This window comes from Fusarium pseudograminearum, chromosome 4 (genome assembly GCF_000303195.2).
Source record: "Fusarium pseudograminearum CS3096 chromosome 4, whole genome shotgun sequence".
NCBI lineage: Eukaryota > Fungi > Ascomycota > Sordariomycetes > Hypocreales > Nectriaceae > Fusarium > Fusarium pseudograminearum.
Window position 1 is genome coordinate 6987307 of NC_031954.1, and position 20962 is coordinate 7008268.

Below are 20962 nucleotides of genomic sequence, written 5' to 3' on the forward strand. Positions count from 1 at the left end.
TGAAACGTCGAGCTTGACAATGACAAAGGTTATTGCTTGCAGACTTGTACCCCAAAAAGATCATTTTTCCATTAGTGATTAATTAACCAAATCTAAATTTTGACTCATCCTCCTTCAAAGGGTATCTCTCATCATTCTAGCATAACAAAAAATGTCCGTTCACAACGTTCCGTGCATTACACTTCGACGCATCCTAATTACCTCCCGTTACAAAAGACAACTTTAGTAAACTCTGTCCTGGGCCTCTGGATTATTTCCAATAGAGTGCTTGTTACCAGCTAGCTCAACATCATTATTGTCGGCAGGCTGGCTAGCAAACTTGCCATCCATACCGAGCTTGGTCTCCGTCAACCAACGGCGGGCCCAGATGATGCACCAGACGATGCAGAAAATGATGACGATCCCGACCGCTATGCCGATGATGTATCCTGCAACAATGCCTCGTCCGCCAACATCCTCGTAGTCGAGGAAGTTATAAACATAGAACCCTTGCGTCGCATGCGTGAGATAGGCGAGAGCGAGGTAGAGCGCGAGAATGAAGATCAACCACGCAATATGCACCCACTGCGGGGGGTTCGTTCGAGGAACAATGATTTCGAAGAGGGCGAACAGACTGTTCAACCCGTGCTGACTGATATTGCTCCAGGCGTTGAACTCGACAGGGAACCAAGGGCCCTTGTACAAAACAACCCAGTATACGATCGTGACGAGGAACGGGTACGTGGTAACAGTCGAGTAGAAGAGCGCATGGAGCGCCTTTAACGGTCGCGGGAAACTATCGAGCAGTGATCGTCCTCGGATCGCATAGGTGACGGTATGCAGCGCCGCGACAGCAAAGTAGAAAGCGATGCCCCAGTACGTCAGGATGGTGAAGTAGCTAAACGACCTGCCAACGTCCCTACAGCCGCCAAGATCGTCGTGGGAGCATGTCCAGCCGATGATGAAGAATCGCGTAACGAAAGCGTAGACGCTGATGAGCGCGCGAGCGGCGAAGAGCAGCCAGGGATTCAACAGCCAGCTCGTTTCGAAGCGATTCGACGGATCCCAGAGATCGCTGCCGAACCGAAAGGGGTTTTTCGGAGCCATGTTCTTTTTGTCTTATCGGTCTTGGTTTTTCTCGAACAAGGTGGAAATGAAGGGATCGAGTTGGACGGGATACAACGACGTGAAAAGAGAAATGAGAGCGGCACAGGGCCCTGTTCAATTGTGTTTAGGGGACCCTGTTTGCTTTCTCAGCTTGCTGTGTTGGCGAAAATAGTTGGCGCTTTATTAGAGGTCGTTAGCTAGCTGGAGCTCTCCCAGCGACGTGGCTCAGATGATGGACGTTTTGCCTGATTGGGCAGTATCGCCATGGAAAGCTTCGTCCGTGAAATAAATTAAGGGTAGGAATTTCTGAGATGACGATAATTTAATAATGTTTGAGCTATATACTTTGAAGTTTTTAATCAATTGACTTGAGACACCTTCTATTTCCAGGTTTTGACCCGCCTGACTTGATGACAAGAACATGACTTACATGGCGCAGCTCCAAGTCTGGTGGCTTGACTCTCTCAGCCGATGATTGAAGATTGAAGCTATGGGTAACAGAAAAGATTACCTCTCAGCTTTAGGCTACGGAAATAAATAGCCTAAAAGGTCCAATTAGTATAGCATAAACTGGCCTACTAATTTTGTCTCTTGTTCTCCTGGCACCCAACTTTTCTGATGCCCTGAGGGAGCCAAGAAGTAAGCAGAAGAACAACTAAATTGTGCCCAAAATAGTTCAATCTTGTCTTTTATGAATGGGATATCTCTCATCTTACTCGGTACTTCTAGATCCTGAATGATACCTGGAACTCCACTTGTTGATGGATACTTGAGCGATGTGACGATAGAAATAATATTTGAAATCTCAACGTGGGATTATTTTGCGGTAGTTTTGATAATTACTTAGCTTGTTGGCCAAGATATTCAGAGTACGACGCTGCCTGGGCGGAAGCAGCCGTACCCGGGATCAAGGTGTCTAAGAGTCTTCTGACAACGGACAGTGCTTTAGCGCCTGCCATTGAACTCTATTACACTGCCGAAGTGAGGACAAGAGGTGCTCGGTGGTGGGTGGAAGGGTAATCTTGACACGACCCATGATGGTTAATCCCTGATCCTAAACAGTTGAGTAAGTGGCCTGTCCTTGGGTGTATTAAAGGATATTACCTCTGTAGTTTAAAGGCTGAAGGGAATGTCGGTCAACGACAACGCCTTATTAGCCTTAACCAAGTCCAAGTTTGACATTGATGAGTGGGACGGGATACTAATTCCCGAAAGTCCACAGATGCTAACTTTAGATTGTACATGACTTGGTGGAATGAGCCACATGTATCCGTTATGGACCCAGCCCAGCCGTGGAGTCTCAACTTGTCTAAGACATGACTTTCAACATTCCTCTAGTTAGCTGCAACGAGCAGAGAAATCGGCAACTGTGTTGCTCACAGATGAGACAGAGTTGCCCAATGGCAGTGCCGTACAGTGATCGGATCGCAAGTCGTGGTAAACCACATGCGCCGTCAACGTAACACAAAACGTGGACTCCCCCTGAGCTAGAATCGGTTCCGTTCTTTGTGGATGTACTGTGATGCCGCGCAAGGTCAACGACTGTGCAATTTCAAAGTCTGCGTCTGCACAGGTCCGTCAGGCGCTTGTCACCGATAGACAGGAAGCTAGTTCTGATCGACTTGGCAGGATGGCGACATTATCGATAGGGCGAAGCGCGGCAAGCTACGAATATCGAGAATATGCAAATGCAGCTCAATGGGTCCCGTCTTGTTGTCTTTACGTTGTGGAATTGATTGGTCTGTCATTGTTTGTAGTGACTGACTTTTAAGCCATGGCCGTTGAACGACACGCCAAGAAGTCGTAACCTTGGTAAAAAAAAATAAAAAAAGAGGAGAAGGGAATTGCAGGTCTAGAACCATTGATCGACGTTGAATTGGACTTGCTCGGTGTTGATCCAGGTTGCCCAACATATGCATGTCTTGTCTGTCTGATACAGATGCAGATGCAGATGCAGCTGTTAGAGACAAGCAGCAATGAGACATTTCTCGAGTACTCCATCCTGCTGAGACTCAAAGTGACTTTGAATTCCTGTCTTCTTCAGCGTGGCAATAAACATTCAGCACTATCGCTATTAGCCAGGTACAGAGTTAAGCCTCTCAAACAGGTTCAATTAGCTTTAATAGCCGCCCATTCAAACCTAAATTAACAACAACAATTGACGCGACGACTCCGTCCAGCCAGGAAAATGCCACTCATTGGTCAATGGTGAATGATATGCGATCGGAGGGCAATCAATTACTAAGTTACAGTAGCATTGAAAGATTCCACCAGCGAACGAATCTTGCAGCGTTTAAAGAAAAAAATGAAATTCGAGAATGTCAAGCTCAGTCCACTAAAAGCTCAGCAAGGTCCAACAGTTAACCCCTACTCTACTTGTAGTGGGTCTGTTCGGGCTGGATGCAGGGGGCGGCGCGATGGTACCTGAACTTAGTGGTCGCGTTACTCGCTACGCCAAGAGCCACCCCGTTGATTAATGGATGGGCCACTAGTGTTAGTGTCCTTGGGCAGTTTCTCAGGGGAGGGGCAGGGCAGAGACAGACAGTTGCAGAGTGTAGACCGCGCAATAGAAAGAACGACCCAGACAGGTCCTGCCGCTGCGACTGGGCAGGTAAGAAGGAGAAGGAGGCGAAGCACTTGAGGCAACCACGACCAATCCAATGCATCAGAAACGACAGACGACATCCAGATATATGATACCTTAGCACTATCTTACTCTTGACTCGCCAAAAGTCTTTATTCTTTCACCCTTTTCTTTTTCCCCCCGTTGGTCGTGACTTGCATTCCCTACCTACAAACTGTCAACCTTTGCACGAGCATAATCCTCGCTACAGCGGATCCTTAATTACCTCTTTTAGTGGACTTAACCCCGGATTGTCATCCCGAGCCAACAGCATCAATTACGCTTGTCTTCGTGGGCAGCCTATTTGTGGCCTTTCCTCCTCAACCTAGCCTGGCTACCTGGGTCCAGTCCAGTCCCTGATCTGATCAGCTGATGATCTCTCCCCTTTGCAGACCTTGCCTACAGATAGTAGAGCTGCGACCTCTTCCAGCTCCCGCTCTCCCGCAGATCTCCAACTACTAAGCTTTGCGCTTCAACAACGATCAACATCAACATCAACCACATCGAAATTACTCGCGATAACACCGCTCGTTACTCCTCTTGATTTAACTTTGACGACTCGTATCTTTGTCTATGCTATGACTTATTCTGCTGCTTGAATTTCGGCTTTTGGCAGCGATCCCACGATGCGATAGATTCAGCCCCCTCCTTTGTCTCCAACTACTTCCACTCGTTCGCTCGATTCCTCACGCTGTACCACGTCGTCTTACGCGCATATTCGCCGAGTTCTCAATTAAAGTTGCACCGCAATTCCGGCGCTTTTTCTATACGCCATTGAGCTTTCCAAAACCCCTTTAGGAGGCGTACCGTTTTTCGACTGCAACCACCCACGCTTGCCGCCTCCATGATGACCTCGGCCTTAAGGCCTTCGTCACAAGTGTCTATTTCGGGCAGTGGCACCGCCACCATGGCCACCAGCAGACTTCAGCCGTTGACATATGACGGTGGTGACCTACGAATTGTTTTGGTGCCAACCTCCGATGATGGCCACGACGCCTCAGAAAATGGCAATCTAGACTACGAAGTCGACCGACGATTTTCCTCCGATAGTTACAGGTCTTACAGAGCACCAGATCAATCCATCCCCACACATCCCATCCCGTCTTTACAGGATGCTTTCGCCGAATCTTTAGACGAGGTCACACGCAACGACAATGGGCCTGGGAAGCCGAAGTTAAGAGAGCTTGACGCACAAGGTCGTCGAGCGAAATTGCTAGAGCAGGATCCCGAAGACGAACCATTTGATTCAGTATGGCGTTACCGACCGCGTCAACAACAACATGAGATGTACAAGCTCATCTCGCAAATTACTTTCGGAGTATACCTCCTACTTAACAGCTTGGCCGCCGATAATTCCCAGGTTGTGACCATCCTCCAAGGACATATCGATGAGGTGGACGAATTTCTCGAGGTGATGCTGGAGGACTTTGCGCAAGCTCATAAGGATCTTAGTGAGCGTATTGCCCATCTTCAGCTTCCTATGGCCAACAGACAAGCTTTCGAGAACATGCTTGAAGATCGAGCATTCCGAGCAAAGATTCTTGCTGGAAATGTAAAGATTGACCATATCCTCGCCCGAACAAATGCCGTTATGAAGCAGTGGGATGACGATATTGATGCGGGACTTCGTTCTAGTGAAGCTTTCATGGAGTGGCTCAACGAACACAAGGACACCAGGTGGTCCGATGAAGATCCCGATCTCGAGAGCATTTATCGTGCGATGAAGGGCAACGCTGATGGATGGCTCAACACCTTTGACGACTTAAACAACCAGGCACAAGATTTGAACGGTTTGGTTATTAAACTCATGACGATCGTGGCTGAGATGGAGAAAACAGCTGGCGAGGTCAGCCGCAAGACCTGGGTAAGTCAAATCTCGCTTTGCAAAGCACTTATCTAACGTGAGAAGGCAACAATTCCTCCCTTTACTATTCCGACGAACCTACCAAAAACCGAAGATCAAACACGCATTTCTCTGCTCCCAACCAAGCCAAACACCAGATCCATGATGAGCGTGGCACCCAGCATCCGTAGCTTCGACTCACGCGATGCCGATATCAATACCCTGAGTGATTTCCCTCTGCCGGGAGGCGCTCCCTTATTACTACCCACCACATACCACCGCGCCAGTTTCAAGCCTTCACCGAATTTAAGTGCATCCTCTTCTTCTCCGCGACCCAATATCAGTTCCAGCGTATCGCCTTCATCTTCTGGACCTAATCTTACGGCCAACACCTCTTCTTCTGGTGCGACTACTCCCAGGGCATCTGTTGCGGATGACACGAAGCAAGTAGACAAGGAGCCTGATAACAGTGATACGCACAGCGGGTTTGATGATGGACCATTGTATATCCTTCAACCCAAGGTGTACACCCCCAAAGCTACCTCACCTGCACTCATGCGTCCTGACACGCCCCCTTCTGACGATGAGACCAAACGACGAACGATCACACCTTCGATACATATTCCTTCACCTCAATCACTGGCCGAGGCTCATGACGAACGGCCAACCCAAAGGCGAACACTCACTCAATCTGTTCAGGATGCTATGGGATTGCACAAGCGGACTTCACTACGACAGCGTGTTTCACTGAAAAGAAGCCCTCCCGAATCTATCCAAATTCCCCCCCGAAACTATGCAGAGGCGCAACCCAACCGCCAGTCAACTGCCAACACAACACATCTCGCTATAAGACCACAAACAACAGAACATGCGCATGGCTCTGGTCTAGAAGTTCAACAACCTCACAGACTACCCCGTGCTACATCTTATGCAGACTTTTCAGCTCCAAAACTTCCTCCTATCATGCCTTCGCCTCACTCTGAATACCAACAGACGTATCACCCCGTCCGTGCATCGCCTCATTCGCCATTACAGCAAAGACCTCACACTGCCGGTCCTGCTGACCAATATCACCCGTCGGGTTTCTTTCAAGGTCATCAACGTAATCAACCCTCTCGAATGGGAGGTATGAGTACCCTCAGCAGCGTAACGTCGGCCACCAACGATGACACTGCCACTGTGACTTCTCGGGCTACAACTCAGGCCGGAGGCAAACGACTAAAGAAGAAGAAGAGTGCATTCGGATGGCTTAAGAAGGCATTCAGCCTCGATGAAGATGAAAAGGCAGAGTACGAGGCACGCAAGGCTATGCAGTACCAGAATCAGTACTATGATGGTCAGAGTCCCAAGTTCCTGGACGGAAAGAGGCTTCGATAAAGCCCGATGAGCACTTCTGGATAAGCGGGCTTCCCACGCTGTTGGATAGATGGTCAAATGTGTTTGAATCGCACGAACCTATCTATGCGAATTGATACCCGGCGACTACACTCGTCTAATTTTGCAACACAACTAAACGACCACCACCATTTACTATCACCTCGTTGTTATGGCATCACCACTCCACACAACTACACATTGTACGGACATTTTTACCACATTCCTGCGAATATTTTCTTTGTCTTGGCATGCCAAAATCATTGGCCAGCGATGAAGGCGTTTCTGTCTCGGGCTTTCCTGGGTGGTAAGATGCTTAATACGGTTTGCATCTTGAGTTTTTGCTTGGACGATGAGTGGAGGATGATTTGACGGAAGGGTGTAAAGAGTTGGATGTTGCAGCAAATATCTAGGAAACAGCCAAAATATGTGATGTCGCAAAGGCATCTAGTATATCCACAAATTTACGTATCAATGATCTCACATTGTAATGTCTGAAAGTGAACTCGGCTTAATATTGGTAGCATTCAACCATGATGATAGTTTCGCTTGACTGTGGCGATGACGATAGGCCAAAACTCATTAACCTAATGTAGCATTGTTTGGCAATTTTTCTTCTATCTTTATATTATTCCCCAAATCCATAGCTCTTGACACGGCTAAAGAAGAAGGGCTTGTCGTGCTTCAAGTGGAAATCGGCCCAGTCGTCTGTAAGCTTGTTGTAGCTGTAAAAGCCACGCCACATGAGCTTGTTGTTACGAGCACCTTTGCCGGCACTACGAAGCGAGAGGTCCATACGATACATGTATTTAGATCCAACACCCTCGGTCTCGATAAAGACGTCTCCTTCCGGATCACGATCTCGATCGTGTACGCCTGTATTAGCAGTCGGGGCTGGAAGATCCATGGCTGCTGGGTCGTCCCGGTCAGCAGAAGAGGACATGCGCCATCGGCCACGGAAAGCGAGGGCCATGACAGACGATGGCAGATGAGGTTGGGCGGAACCTCGGTGGCTGTTGAGTTCGTCGCGTGTGAGATGATGCACCACGTCTCCGGGCTCATTGGTAGTAAGAAGACTGATAAGTGTACCGTCGCGGAAGAAGCGGAGATAACGGTAGTAAGTCACGATATGGATCGGGCTGCCCCATGTAGGCTGGTTCGTTGAGGCTTGTCCAGTACGGACGTAATTTACCGTGGAGATATAGCAGCCGTTGAAGCGGATGCGTGGTCGTGAGCGGAAGAGGTTCTTCCAAGTAGGGTACACTGATGGTGTTAAAGACTCGGTGAAGGCGATATTGGCATCTTGTCTGCGCTGCGCAAGCTCGGAGGGACTTATAACGAGACCATCTTGTATCTCTGGACCTTCTTTCTCTTCTTCTGGTAACTCATCCCACTCTACGCTCCTCTCAAAGCGGTACAGCTGAGAGCCAAAGCCGACTTCTGAACCAAGAGCTACACGGCGCCAGATTCGCTGCTCTGAAGCTACGAGGTAGGCTAGACGCTTGCACACGCGGGATAGTCGGGCGAAATCACCAACGTCTGCGATGGCGATGTCACGGAGAATGTGAATGAGAATCTCATCGGGGAGATCGGCCAGCGGGCAGGGCGGCTCAGGCATGCCCTCAACAGGAGGCGGAGCTGGCTCAATCTTCAAGCCGGAGAAACTAGCGATGAGTTCTCCTATGGGCAGAGGCTTTGACTCTGCGGTTGCCTCTGGTTTGGGGGGTTGCGGTGCCGCCTCTGGTGCACTTGCTGAAGCGGATGCTTTGGTAGCTGTTGGCGAAACAGGTCGTGGAGCTGACTTTTGAGGGAAGTGCTTCTCACGATATCTCCGATCAACACCATTATCAAGCTATGAAGCAAGTCAGTAAGGTTGTATGTGTGCAAGTCGGTGAGACTGAACATACGCGGTAGGCCTTGCGGTAAAGCTTGAGACTATCACCCATATTGCCCTGATCCTCTTTATGCATCGCCTCCTCGAAATGATCCAGAGCAGAGACAAGCTTCTTTCCCTTGCGATCATGATGAGTCTCCTGAGGCAGCTGCGTCAAAAGAGATTCCTCTCGTTTCAAGGAAGGACTCTGCACAAAATCTTCTTCGTCTTCGCCTTCAGTATCATCTTCTGACACAGGTGCGGGCTTGTGCGGCAACGATGAGATGGGTGGGCCATGATGAGGCCGTCTCGATGAGGATGACCCTCCAGCCGCAGATGTCTCAGCGGGTTCTGGATGATCGTTCTTGGTTTTGAGATCGGAGAGCCATTTCTGTCGAAAGGACTCGAGTTCCGAGTTTAACAAGTTTTCGTTTGTTGATGATGATGACATGGCGTAAGTGTATAGGTTTTAGTTGATAACACCGATGTTTATGTATAGATAGTGGATAGATAGATAGGAGCGGTGGAATCTCTCTTTTCTTACTGAGGATTCATTATCACGTTTTATAGGTTTAATAACGAAAAGTAATTAATTCGGCGATTGAGTCAAGTGGAAAAAAGGAGGTTGATTAGTTGGTGTTGGAAAGTACGGTAAAGGGAAAGTCGACGAGTTGTGATGGATGATGATGATGCAAAGAGCACGAATAGAAAGCTGTGGTTCGCCGACAGAGTCATACATATTTGGAGGTTAAGTTACGGTGGATGAATGTGGTTTAGTGTGCTGAATACGGTGGAAACGTCCACTATTACAAATCCTCATGATAGGCGACTCATAACGGCTTTGAGTGATGTATCTGAATGAGATGGCCATATTAGAATACAACTATATTGATCTCTATAAAATCGCCTTCTTCTTCCCTGTTTATGTTTTAATTTGAATAGTTAAATATTAACTCTTAATTCGATTTAGAGAAGTCATGGCGAACGGTGTCTCCTCATAATATAACAAGAGCGAACCTAACGAACAGATAACGTTACTCTATAAATTTACAGTTGAAGAGAGAAAGTTGTCCTGAGGAGCTATTGGTACTCTTCCTTGTGAGATTAATTGAAATTTGTGCTATCAGTCTTTCGATTTTAATGTACATCGTGTCAATAGGTTGCACGAGCTGTTGTTGAACTCGTCAACTTGAGTCTAGTCTACAGGGTAGAGATTATCTTATCAAAAGCATCACCATCCACTAGAAGAAAGAGAGGCTTGGGCCGCAACCCTTTTGACCTGGACGTTTCATATCGCAACCAATCAAAACACGTCGTGACATCATGTTAACGGAAATCTGCGGCTCTCAAAAGCTCACAAAGCACAGGTGACAGCTAAAATGACCGCATTTCCAGTACGTATCTTTTCGTTCAGTGCCTGTGAAAGGCTCAATTCCACCGATCTTCCGACCCCGGGGAGGCGATAATCGTCACTTTTTTAATTTGTTTATTTGCTTGGTAAGAAGGGGGGTTTGCGATAAGAACAATAGACAGCAAAGTATATAGACAAAATGAAAAATAAAACGATAGAAATAATCTTAAACTCCTAAATGTACTATTGACACTATACTAATTAAGAGGACCCAGCAAGTGATTCTTTTCAAGACGATACTAGCCGACAGGCCGATCTCGACTCCTCCTCCTCCGGCCGGCCTCGGGCATTTCGACCCGGAGCGTCTCTTTTTTTCGCTTTTGATTCCCCAACATTCTACAGAGTGCTCTATCAATTTCTAATTGTCCGGATTTTTACTTCCGATCAATTCTCCAACCAAACGACACAACAAGCAACAATCTACCAAAAAGCAAGGAGCTTTTGTTCCCCCTCATTCTGTTCGATCGCCACTACCACTACCGCGAAGCTATCCATCGAAAACCGCTACCGTCGTCGAGTCATCGTCATCGACACTTTACAACTACCTAATCCTAGTTACCTACGATTCCTTCTCTTTGCATACAATTCTTCTCTTCTATCGACTTTCGAGACTGTTCTCAACTCCTGCATCGATTGCCCAACCATGAACTGAAGAGATTGCATATACACTCGCATCCCACCAAAAAAATGGCCACTATCGGAACAAATCGCCCTGGTGGTTATGACCATCACCACCACCAAAACCCCCTCCAAAACGACGACGAGTTTTCATTACGCCATATGATGGATGCTGAACCAAACAGCCCCGACAATTCGAGGGACATTCTCAGCGGTAGTAGCTCAATACCAGCTACAGGCGATGGAAAGGGTAATGGCACTGTCGAGATCACTGCGACGCAAAAGATGGTGTCGGCCATGTCGGGCAGTCTATTAACGTCATTACTCGGTATGTCTCTCAGTTTTCCTCACTAATAAACTACATACTAATCAGTGTCTCGTTCAGTCACCCCTCTTGACGTTGTCCGCGTGCGCCTCCAATCGCAAGCCCCTCGATCGACCGTCGACTTTTCTAAACTCGCCATCACCACCTCCTCACTCTCCCCCGCCCAAACTGCCGAACTCGGCATCACATCATGCTGTCGCGAAGTTTTCTTCTCCGGCGGCAACACCGAATTCTGCCTCGCAGCGCCCAGGATAGACGGCATCACTTCTGCGCCTCCGGCCCCTGCTGAATGCGCCGTCGAAGAAGTCCAGCGCCGCACATTCAGCTCTACTTTTGATGGCCTGCGAAAGATTGCCCGCAATGAGGGCGTCGCAACTCTTTGGAGGGGCTTGTCACCTACGCTTGTTATGGCCGTTCCCTCGAATATCATCTACTTTACTGGATACGATTACTTGCGATTCAACTCGAATAGTCCCTTTTCACGATTCTCCGATACATCGGCACCTCTGACGGCTGGATCCGCTGCTCGAATCCTCGCAGCTACAGCCGTGAGCCCAATCGAACTTGTCAAGACACGAATGCAGGCGGCTTCCGGAGCATCGACAACAAATCACCTCGTGGAGGCTTTCGACAGCGTCAAGGGAATGATTGGGACACACGGATATACTGCGCTATGGCGAGGCTTGACATTAACTCTGTGGAGAGATGTTCCTTTCTCGGGTCTGTACTGGTGGGGATACGAATCGATACGATCCAGATTGACGGATTTCCGAGAACAACGCCAAGGCAGTTCCCTGCCGTTTGAAGACGAGCTGGTGGAAGCAAGGAGAAGGTCGCAAGCCAAGGAGAACCATACCGAAACCTTTGTAGACGCCTTCACAGCTGGCGCCCTATCTGGAGCTTTTGCTTCATTTGTCACAACGCCTTTCGATGTCGGCAAGACGCGAACACAAATTTACCAGGGTACTTCAAAGAAGGTCAAGCAGAGCGGCGGCAGCACAGCAGCGCCTGAGCAGCGCAGTATGGTGCGTCTTCTCTGGCACATTTTCAAGACAGAAGGCGCTTCAGGTCTGTGGAAGGGCTGGATCCCACGAACCCTCAAGGTTGCTCCGGCATGTGCCATCATGATCAGCAGCTACGAGGTTGGCAAGCGAGCGTTCCGCGGTGTGAATGAGCGACAGCTCAACGGCAGCACGAGCACCGGAAAAAGCTCGTAAAGCTGCCCAAATTATGGAACAAAATAGTGAAAAAGGAAATACCCCGAAGCAATAGGTGGAGATGAAAGGGAAAACATGTATAGATGATGATTTGGCGTTACAAAGGGGGGACGGCTGGCAACGATGCGAAACAAGAGCTCCCCTCTCTGGAATTACAATTGGTCCTTTTATTAGCTAGCGATCATGTTGAAAGGGGGAGATGACTGTACTCAATACCTCAGATAGATAATAATTGTACTATTACTTGTAAGAACAGAATAACCGTTTCAGTGGATTTCTCATGTTGTAGTGAATCGTCATGCCATGTCTGATTACTGCTGGACAAGAGTATTACTTCTCAATGTTAAAGTACTAAGAATCATCTCAGGGAAAGCTCTTACGCAATCCGAAATGTTCATCTATAGGTATCTTGTATTAGATCAAGTTCCAAGAGTTGGGCGGCGATATTCAGTTATCGAGGCCGCCATTCTCAAAAAGTGGGACTTTGAAGACTTCAATCTTGGACGGGCACATCAGGGCTTATACAGAGATCAAAAGACAAACAAGGTGATAAAACAATCAAAGGTATTCAATCATACTTTCCCCTTATCAATGAGTTTCATTCATTTTACTGAGTGACGAGACCCTTCAACATTCTCACGCACAAAACATTCACTCAACCTCACTAACACTCTTCACAGGCATCACCATGTACTCACTCACCTGCGCCGACGGCCTCTCTCTCGGCAGAGATGTATACGTCCTCGACATTCAAAGAACCTCTGCAGGTCTTGCAACCATCTCATCAGACCAGTTCCTCTCTGTTCTCGACCCAGCCCGTCTCTCAGCTGGTCCTCAGCGCCGTCTTCCAACTCAGCACGGTAACCTGACGACGTTGCGTGTGTTTGACAGCAATGCTGCGCTTGTCTGTACGGCTGGTGAGAATGGGACTGTTGCAGTGTGGGATTTGAGACAAGGTTCCAACGTTGTGCAATTCCAAGGTGAGTTTCGGCCTCATGACTTCTTTAGGATACTTACTGATGCATTTTACAGCGAGTCAAGCACCCATCTTTTCCATGGCTTGTAGTCTAGATACACAGACCATCGCAGTAGGAACAGAACTCCAGAACCATGCAGCATCTATTCATCTCTGGTATATCTTTTCCTCCCTCACAGAAACGAACTTCATCTAAACACTCACAGGGACGTCCGATCTACCCCGACCTCCAAAGCACACTACCAAGAAGTCCACAGCGACGACGTAACAGACCTTTCCTTCAACCCCTCCAACCCAGCACTTCTCCTCTCCGGCTCAACTGACGGCCTGGTAAACGTCTACGACACCCGCATCGCTGATGAGGACGACCTTACTGTGCAGACCTGCAATGTCGACTCTTCCATCCACCGCGCCGCATGGCTATCAGCAACAGAAGTCGCAGCTCTCACACACGATGAGCGCTGTGCTCTTTACGACGTGAGCGAGGAGCGTGCAAACGGAGATGCCGTACAGGACTTTGGTGATATGAGGTCTGTCCTTGGATGCCAGTACGTCGCCGACATCACGCCCAAGATGGACGGCAGCGGCGCTGTTCTCGGTGCGGGAGCTCAAGAGTAAGTAAAACATCGCGGATATATGTATCAGTGCTAACAACGCATAGTAAGCAAGCATTTGAGCTCGTCTTCCTTGCCAAGAATCCCAATGGCGAGGGGTGGGCTCTGGATCGGGAAAACAGTGTTGGTTTGCCTGGTGCTCATGGTGATGAGCTTGTGCGATCGTTTTGTTTCTTTGATGAAGAGCATGTTGTGTACACAGCTGGTGAAGATGGAAATGTCAAGGCTTGGAGACCCAATTGATCAAAGGCAAATAAGAGAATTAGAACAGAGATATAACGTTAAATTACGAGGATACGGACTGGTAAAATGTTTTGATTAATCAGTGGCCATAAGAAGTAGAGAGCAACCTCTCTGTTGCCTGAGAGCTTGAATGCAGTCTCTAGTGAAGCTTGTGGAACTACAGTCTCATCGCAGTGTTATGACATGTTGCACTTGATTATGATTTAGACTCAGTATAAATGTGTTCAAATACAGAGATGACTTGATCTCTTGTTCTTGATTAAAATATTTATCTACTCTAACGGCTATGCAAGTGGTATATCTTGAAGCAAGAAATCATAAGCCGCGTCGAAATACGCCAGAGGTAGCAGTCGACCTAACTTTTGCAATTCATTGCATTGCATGCCCGTTCATATGTATGTCATCCAAAATCATCAATTATCAATCCATCGCCCCTTTTATTGCAGGTTCTCAATGACCATAGCGGAAGCACCACCGCCACCGTTGCAGATACCAACGGCACCGATCTTGGCCTTTCTCTCCTTAAGCACGGAGGTAAGGGTGGTGACAATACGAGCACCAGAGCAGCCGAGAGGGTGGCCAATGGCAACGGAACCACCGTAGACGTTAACCTGGTCAGGGTTAAGGCCGAGGATCTTCATGTTGGCGAGGGCAACGGCAGAGAAGGCCTCGTTGATCTCGTAGTACTCAACCTGCTCGGCAGTCAAGCCGGCGTGCTTGATAGCCTTGGGAATAGCCAGAGCAGGAGCGATAGTGAAACGCTCAGGCTCACGCTCAGCATCACCCCAACCAAGAATCTTGGCAACGGGCTTAAGGTTGAGCTCCTTGAGCTTGGCCTCAGAAACGAGGACAACAGCGGCGGCACCATCGTTGATGGGGGCAGCGTTGGGAGCAGTGACGGTACCGTCAGGCTTGAAAGCAGGGCGCATGGCCTTGAGCTTGTCAACGTTCAGGTTCTTGACCTCGTCGTCACGCTCGACCTTGATGGCAGGCTTGCCACGGCCACCAGGGATCTCGACAGGGACAATCTCAGTGAAGAGACCAGCCTCAGTAGCAGCCTGAGCCTTCTTGTAAGAGTTGATGGCGTACTCGTCCTGAGCCTCACGTGTGAGCTCGTGGTCATCGACACAGAGCTCAGCAGAGATACCCATGTGGTCCTTCTTGAAGGAGTCGGTCAGACCGTCCTTGAGGACACCGTCGACGAGGGTCTGGTCGCCATACTTGGCACCGTTTCGGAGGTTGGGGAGGTAGTGAGGAGTGTTGGACATGGATTCGGTTCCACCAGCAACAACGATATCGGAGGTACCGAGCATGATGTTCTGGGCACCAAGGATGATGGCCTTGAGCGAAGAAGCGCAGACCTTGTTCACGGTTGTGGCGATGACGGTTTGAGGGAGACCAGCGCCAAGGGCACACTGGCGGGCAGGGCCTTGACCAACACTGGAAGATTCGAGTCAGTAAAGAACTAATGTTGTCTCGAGCGTTCGAGATCATGATGGCGGGGTAGAGAGAAAACCTACCCAGCGGAGAGAACATTGCCAAAGAAAACCTCGTCGACATCCTCAGGCTTAATACCGGCACGCTCGACGGCTCCTGTATAAGGTAATTAGCATATTGGTCGCTTCTCCTCGTCTCTCGCGGTGTGGTTTGTTCATACCCTTGATGGCGACTGAACCCAGTTGAACAGCGGTCTGGCTTGACAGAGAGCTATGTTCATGTTAGTCAATGTAAAAATACGACAACAATTGTCCCAATTGAAAGCAGTGCTTACCCAAGGAAAGAGCCGATGGGGGTACGGGCGGTAGAGACGATGTAGACGGGGGGAAGGTTGGCCATTTTGACGGTTGATGATTGATGAAGTTTACAAGAACAAAAAGATCGTCAGATGGGAGCTTCCAGTTTATAGATTGATATAAAGGAGCTAAGCTAGACTTTAGTAGTACGCGGGTGGAGCGGAAACCGGCGGCAAATTTGTTGAGAGAATGGAAGGGAAGCTGCACCCTTAGTTGTCAAATCTGCAAGCGAGTTTGAGCTTACCTCGAGATGGATTAAGTTCCAAGGCTAACATTGGACAATGAGGGTAAGAAAGGAATTAATGCCCCTCTTACCCGTATCTCTGTGTGGTTGCAATTCTCGAATTCGGGAGGGCCTTGGAAGGCCTGGAGGGGCACGGCTGTTGCGAATACGCTGCAGGTGCCGCTGTCGGTCGGGCATGGGCATGATGGATGGGAAGGTCCCTGGTCGAATCCCGGCCCCACCTGTACCTGCCTCCCGCCTCCGTAAGAGGTACCTAACTTTTTAAGATACAAGGCAAGTAGAAGGCACGTGATATCGAAAAAGTTGGCGACAGAGCTAGGTGCGCGCAACGCCAGGCGAGCCAAAGTGAGTTTTAGTTAGAGGTGACAAGATTGACGACGATTCAAGGCTGCATATACATTCATTCCTTCGTCGCCAATCATTTGCGCAATTCACTACGACATACTTGCGCATTAATCAATAATCGGTAAAGATGGATGATCTCTACGACGAGTACGTATCTTGTTCCTTCAGTCGCGTTTTGAGCTTGACATGTTGACGGCGCGCTGACTTATCGCCACAGGTTCGGTAACTTCATTGGTGAAGAGGTCGAGTCAGAGGAGGGCTCCGAGGTTGGCGTTGAGGCTGGCGACTACGTCTATGATGATGAGCCAGATGAGGCCCCTAGCGTGACGGGCCAGGAGCTCATGCAGCTCGACGGTGAGAACCTATGAAAGCTTTCATCCGTGAACATACACTAACTCTTGCGCCCTACAGATGGACCATCAAACGCCATTATACTTCACGAAGACAAACAGTACTACCCAACCGCCGAGCAGGTGTACGGTGCCGATGTCGAAACCCGTGTGGAAGAGGAGGACGCTCAACCGCTGACCCAGCCCATCATCGCGCCTGTCGAGCAGAAGAAGTTCAACATCGAGGAAGCCGATCTTCCACCCGTCTTTTTCGACCGCGAGTTCATGACAGACTTGATGAACTTTCCCGAACAGACAAGAAATGTGGCATTGGCAGGACATTTGCATCACGGAAAGACGGCCTTTATGGACATGTTGGTTCTCGAGACACACGACATCACAGACCGATTGGAACGAAGAGTAGGCAAGCACCGCGACGAACAATTGAGATATACAGATATCCACATTCTGGAAAGGGAGAGAGGACTATCTATCAAGGCTGCGCCAATGAGTCTGGTGCTACCCAGCACCAAGGGCAAGTCGCATCTTGTCAACCTGATCGATACCCCTGGACATGTCAACTTTGTCGATGAAGTCGCTGCCTCCTTCCGATTAGTCGATGGTGTCTGTTTGGTGGTGGACGTTGTCGAAGGAGTTCAGATCAACACAGAGCAGATCATCAAGCATGCTGTTCTCGAGGACATCCCCCTGACCCTCATCATCAACAAGATGGATCGCCTCATTCTCGAGCTGAAGCTACCCCCCAAGGACGCATACTTCAAGCTCAAGCACGTTGTTGAGGAGGTCAACACTATCATCACAAACACAGCACCTACCAAGGCTGCTTCAAAGCGAATAAGCCCCGAAAAGGGCAACGTCCTCTTTGCCTGCACGGATATGGGCTGGTGTTTTACGCTACCAAGCTTCGCCAAGATGTACACAGATACCTTTGGGGATATCAACGTCGACGAGTTCGCAAAGCGATTATGGGGCGACATTTACTATAACCCCAAGAAGCGAAATTTCTCGCGAAAGCCCATTGATGAGCGTTCATCACGTTCATTCGTTCACTTCATCCTTGAACCCATCTACAAACTCTTCACGCACTCCATCAGCGACAGTCCCGAGGAGTTGAAGCCGGTTTTGGCTTCACTGGGCATTGAACTCAAGCCTTCCCAGTACAAGGCCGATGCTAAGGTGCTGCTGAAGCTAGTCTGCGAGCAGTTCTTTGGACCTTCAACCGGCTTCGTGGATATGATTGTCAAGCACATCCCATCGCCCATCGAGACTGCCGAGAGGTTGTTGGAGAGATACTATACCGGTCCCTTGGACACCAAGGTCGCTGCCTCAATGAAGACTTGCGATCAGGATGGACCATTGGTCGTGCATATCACAAAGCTCTTCAACACAGCAGACGCCAAGAGCTTCCATTCTTTTGGCCGTGTGCTAAGTGGAACAGTTCGACCGGGTATGCAAGTTCGTGTTCTTGGCGAAGGCTATTCTCTGGATGACGAGGAAGATATGGCTATGGCGAATATTGCAGAAGTTTTTATCGGCGAGACAAGATACAACATCCCTACAGACGGTGTCCCAGCCGGTAACCTCGTACTGCTAAGTGGTGTTGATAACTCCATCGTCAAGTCAGCCACCATCCTCCCTCCTAAACTTGAAGACGACGAGGACGCCTACATCTTCAAGCCCATCACACATTTCACAGAATCGGTCCTCAAGGTTGCTGCTGAACCCATCAACCCTTCAGAACTTCCCAAGATGCTTGACGGTCTCAGGAGGATCCAAAAATCCTACCCACTTATCAAGACCAAGGTCGAGGAGTCGGGTGAACACGTCGTCCTCGGAACTGGAGAGCTGTATATGGACTGTGTGTTGCACGACTTGCGTCGTCTATATGCCGATATGGATATCAAGGTTTCTGATCCCGTCACACGGTTCTGCGAGACTGTTGTCGAGACATCAGCGACAAAGTGCTATGCCATTACACCGAACAAGAAGAACAAGATCACCATGGTTGCTGAACAACTAGAAAAGGGCATCTCAAATGATATCGAGAGCGGAGCAGTAAACATCCGCGATCCCATTCGAAAGACAGCCAAGTTCTTCGAAGAGAAGCACGGCTGGGACAAGCTGGCTGCCCGCAGTATCTGGGCGTTCGGGCCTGAAGAAACAGGACCCAACATTCTCCAAGATGATACCCTCCCCACTGAAGTAAGTTTCCTGGATATAGCATGCCGTATATTTCCCGCACCGGCAACTCATCATGACCTCGGCTAACCATATTAAAGGTTGACAAGAAAACCCTCAACGCAGTTAGGGAATCTATTCGACAAGGATTCAGCTGGGCAACCCGCGAGGGACCCTTGTGTGAAGAACGTGAGTCCATATTTCTTCTACTCTGCAGTTTGATCTTCGTTCTAGACGTTACGTTGTAACGACAGTATACCCGCACTTCCCAACTGAAGAGTGGATATTGTGATCGTTTCGTTATCAGCTAGTTATACTGGCTGTGGATCACGACAGTGTCAGGGGCGATTTCTTGTGGAGTTTCGAACTCTCCACATCTGACATTCGCCATGTCTTGCCTGCTTGCTGACATATTGCACGGCTGGCAAAAGACTTGGCGTCTCCAGACGATGGCGTTCGCAGGGTGTTGATGGTGCCACCCATCTCCGCTATGTTGGTCGCTTGATTCTGAATGACACTGTGCAACGGCAAGAGCCGCTTGACCGCCATCAGGAACAAACGGATAATAATCACCGGCGATCTTTTCCCTCGTAGCGGAAGATAACAACGCTGCTGGACCCCTGCCCCAGATGATCAAGATACACACACAATGGCTATCGATACAGAACGAATACTAACATGAGACAATAGCGATACGAAACACAAAGTTCAAGGTTACAGACGTGCTTCTGGCCAACGAGGCCATCTTCCGCGGAGGTGGCCAGATCATCCCCACATCTCGCCGAGCATGCTATTCTTCCTTCCTCATGGCATCGCCTCGCCTTATGGAGCCTGTCTATTCAGTCTCTGTGACAGGACCTGAAGAGTCATACATGGAGGTTTACAACGTGCTTTCACGTCGTCGCGGCCATGTTCTGTCGGATGGTCCTGTTGCCGGCACGCCGCTATATCGCGTCAACGGATTGCTACCAGTCATTGATAGTTTCGGTTTTGAGACAGATCTGCGAATCAAGACTCAGGGTAGCTCCATGGTGAGTCTCGTGTTTGACAGCTGGAGTATCGTGCCTGGTGATCCTCTCGATCGCGAGCAGATCATCCGCCCCCTCCAGCCTGCCACCGCACAAGCCACCGCTCGCGACTTCGTCCTCAAGACGCGAAAGCGCAAGGGTCTCAGCGAAGACGTTAGCGTCAAGACGTTCCTCGAGCCCGAATTCTACCAGAGCCTAATGGAAAGCGGAATGCTGGGGGAGATCTAGAGCACTGAAAAAGTCCAGATGGTTTAATTCGTGAGGCAGGGGTTCATCCTGTGAAACAAGGGTTGCGTGGGCAGGCTCCTTCAAGGACCTTGTTGTAGCTTAACCCCAAAAGGTCGGGATCTTTTGCCATAGAAAATATATAGTCATAGACTAGGGCTTGGACAACGTGTGTTTTGCTACAAGGATGAAAGTTGAAAGATTGGTGGTGGCGTATTGCAAAAACATCCGTTGAAGAGGCTAATATCAAAACGACCGGAAAGGTTTCAGATAGACCAGCATAAACAAGGAAATGATAATCAGAAATCAAGGCCAAATATTTGATGCCCTTTGACCTCTTGTTTCGACACCTTTCTCTCATTTCGGACGAGTCTCACAGCCTGTCGTCGAGCGAGTATTAGTTCAGTTATGACTAGCTCTAGCTAACCTTGTCACCGACAATAAAAGTGTACCTTGTTCATTGGTAGGTTTGCGACGGTGATGATGCTAGGGGATTTTATCCTCTCGACTTTGCCGTGCAGGTTGTAGCGTCATGGGTATGTACACGACAGCCTATGCAACAGGTTAAGAGGCTAAGTGTAACTTTATGGTATTAG

At 49.0% G+C, this 20962-nt stretch overlaps 7 protein-coding genes across 7 annotated transcripts; 4 read left to right on the forward strand and 3 right to left on the reverse strand.

Moving 5' to 3' along the window:
- Positions 1-222: 222 nt before the first annotated feature.
- On the reverse strand, positions 223-1086 carry FPSE_09724 (uncharacterized protein; the record flags this gene model as incomplete). Its single annotated transcript, XM_009262841.1, has 1 exon — positions 223-1086. The coding sequence occupies one exon, from the start codon at positions 1084-1086 to the stop codon at positions 223-225; it is 864 nt and encodes a 287-aa protein (XP_009261116.1).
- A 3530-nt stretch (positions 1087-4616) lies between these two features.
- FPSE_09723 (uncharacterized protein) lies at positions 4617-6929 on the forward strand (the record flags this gene model as incomplete). The annotated part of the gene is made up of 2 exons (XM_009262840.1): positions 4617-5573; positions 5619-6929. The coding sequence occupies 2 exons, from the start codon at positions 4617-4619 to the stop codon at positions 6927-6929; spliced, it is 2268 nt and encodes a 755-aa protein (XP_009261115.1).
- A 625-nt stretch (positions 6930-7554) lies between these two features.
- Positions 7555-9250, reverse strand: FPSE_09722 (uncharacterized protein; the record flags this gene model as incomplete). Its single annotated transcript, XM_009262839.1, has 2 exons — positions 7555-8778; positions 8834-9250. 2 exons carry the CDS (start codon positions 9248-9250, stop codon positions 7555-7557), a joined length of 1641 nt encoding a protein of 546 aa, XP_009261114.1.
- A 1647-nt stretch (positions 9251-10897) lies between these two features.
- Positions 10898-12370, forward strand: FPSE_09721 (uncharacterized protein; the record flags this gene model as incomplete). The annotated part of the gene is made up of 2 exons (XM_009262838.1): positions 10898-11156; positions 11214-12370. 2 exons carry the CDS (start codon positions 10898-10900, stop codon positions 12368-12370), a joined length of 1416 nt encoding a protein of 471 aa, XP_009261113.1.
- Positions 12371-13058: 688 nt separating this feature from the next.
- FPSE_09720 (uncharacterized protein) lies at positions 13059-14203 on the forward strand (the record flags this gene model as incomplete). Its single annotated transcript, XM_009262837.1, has 4 exons — positions 13059-13350; positions 13403-13502; positions 13553-13960; positions 14008-14203. The coding sequence occupies 4 exons, from the start codon at positions 13059-13061 to the stop codon at positions 14201-14203; spliced, it is 996 nt and encodes a 331-aa protein (XP_009261112.1).
- Positions 14204-14640: 437 nt separating this feature from the next.
- On the reverse strand, positions 14641-16039 carry FPSE_09719 (uncharacterized protein; the record flags this gene model as incomplete). Its single annotated transcript, XM_009262836.1, has 4 exons — positions 14641-15643; positions 15724-15796; positions 15861-15910; positions 15975-16039. 4 exons carry the CDS (start codon positions 16037-16039, stop codon positions 14641-14643), a joined length of 1191 nt encoding a protein of 396 aa, XP_009261111.1.
- A 673-nt stretch (positions 16040-16712) lies between these two features.
- Positions 16713-20369, forward strand: FPSE_09718 (uncharacterized protein; the record flags this gene model as incomplete). The annotated part of the gene is made up of 5 exons (XM_009262835.1): positions 16713-16732; positions 16803-16939; positions 16997-19137; positions 19215-19302; positions 19804-20369. The coding sequence occupies 5 exons, from the start codon at positions 16713-16715 to the stop codon at positions 20367-20369; spliced, it is 2952 nt and encodes a 983-aa protein (XP_009261110.1).
- Positions 20370-20962: the final 593 nt, after the last annotated feature.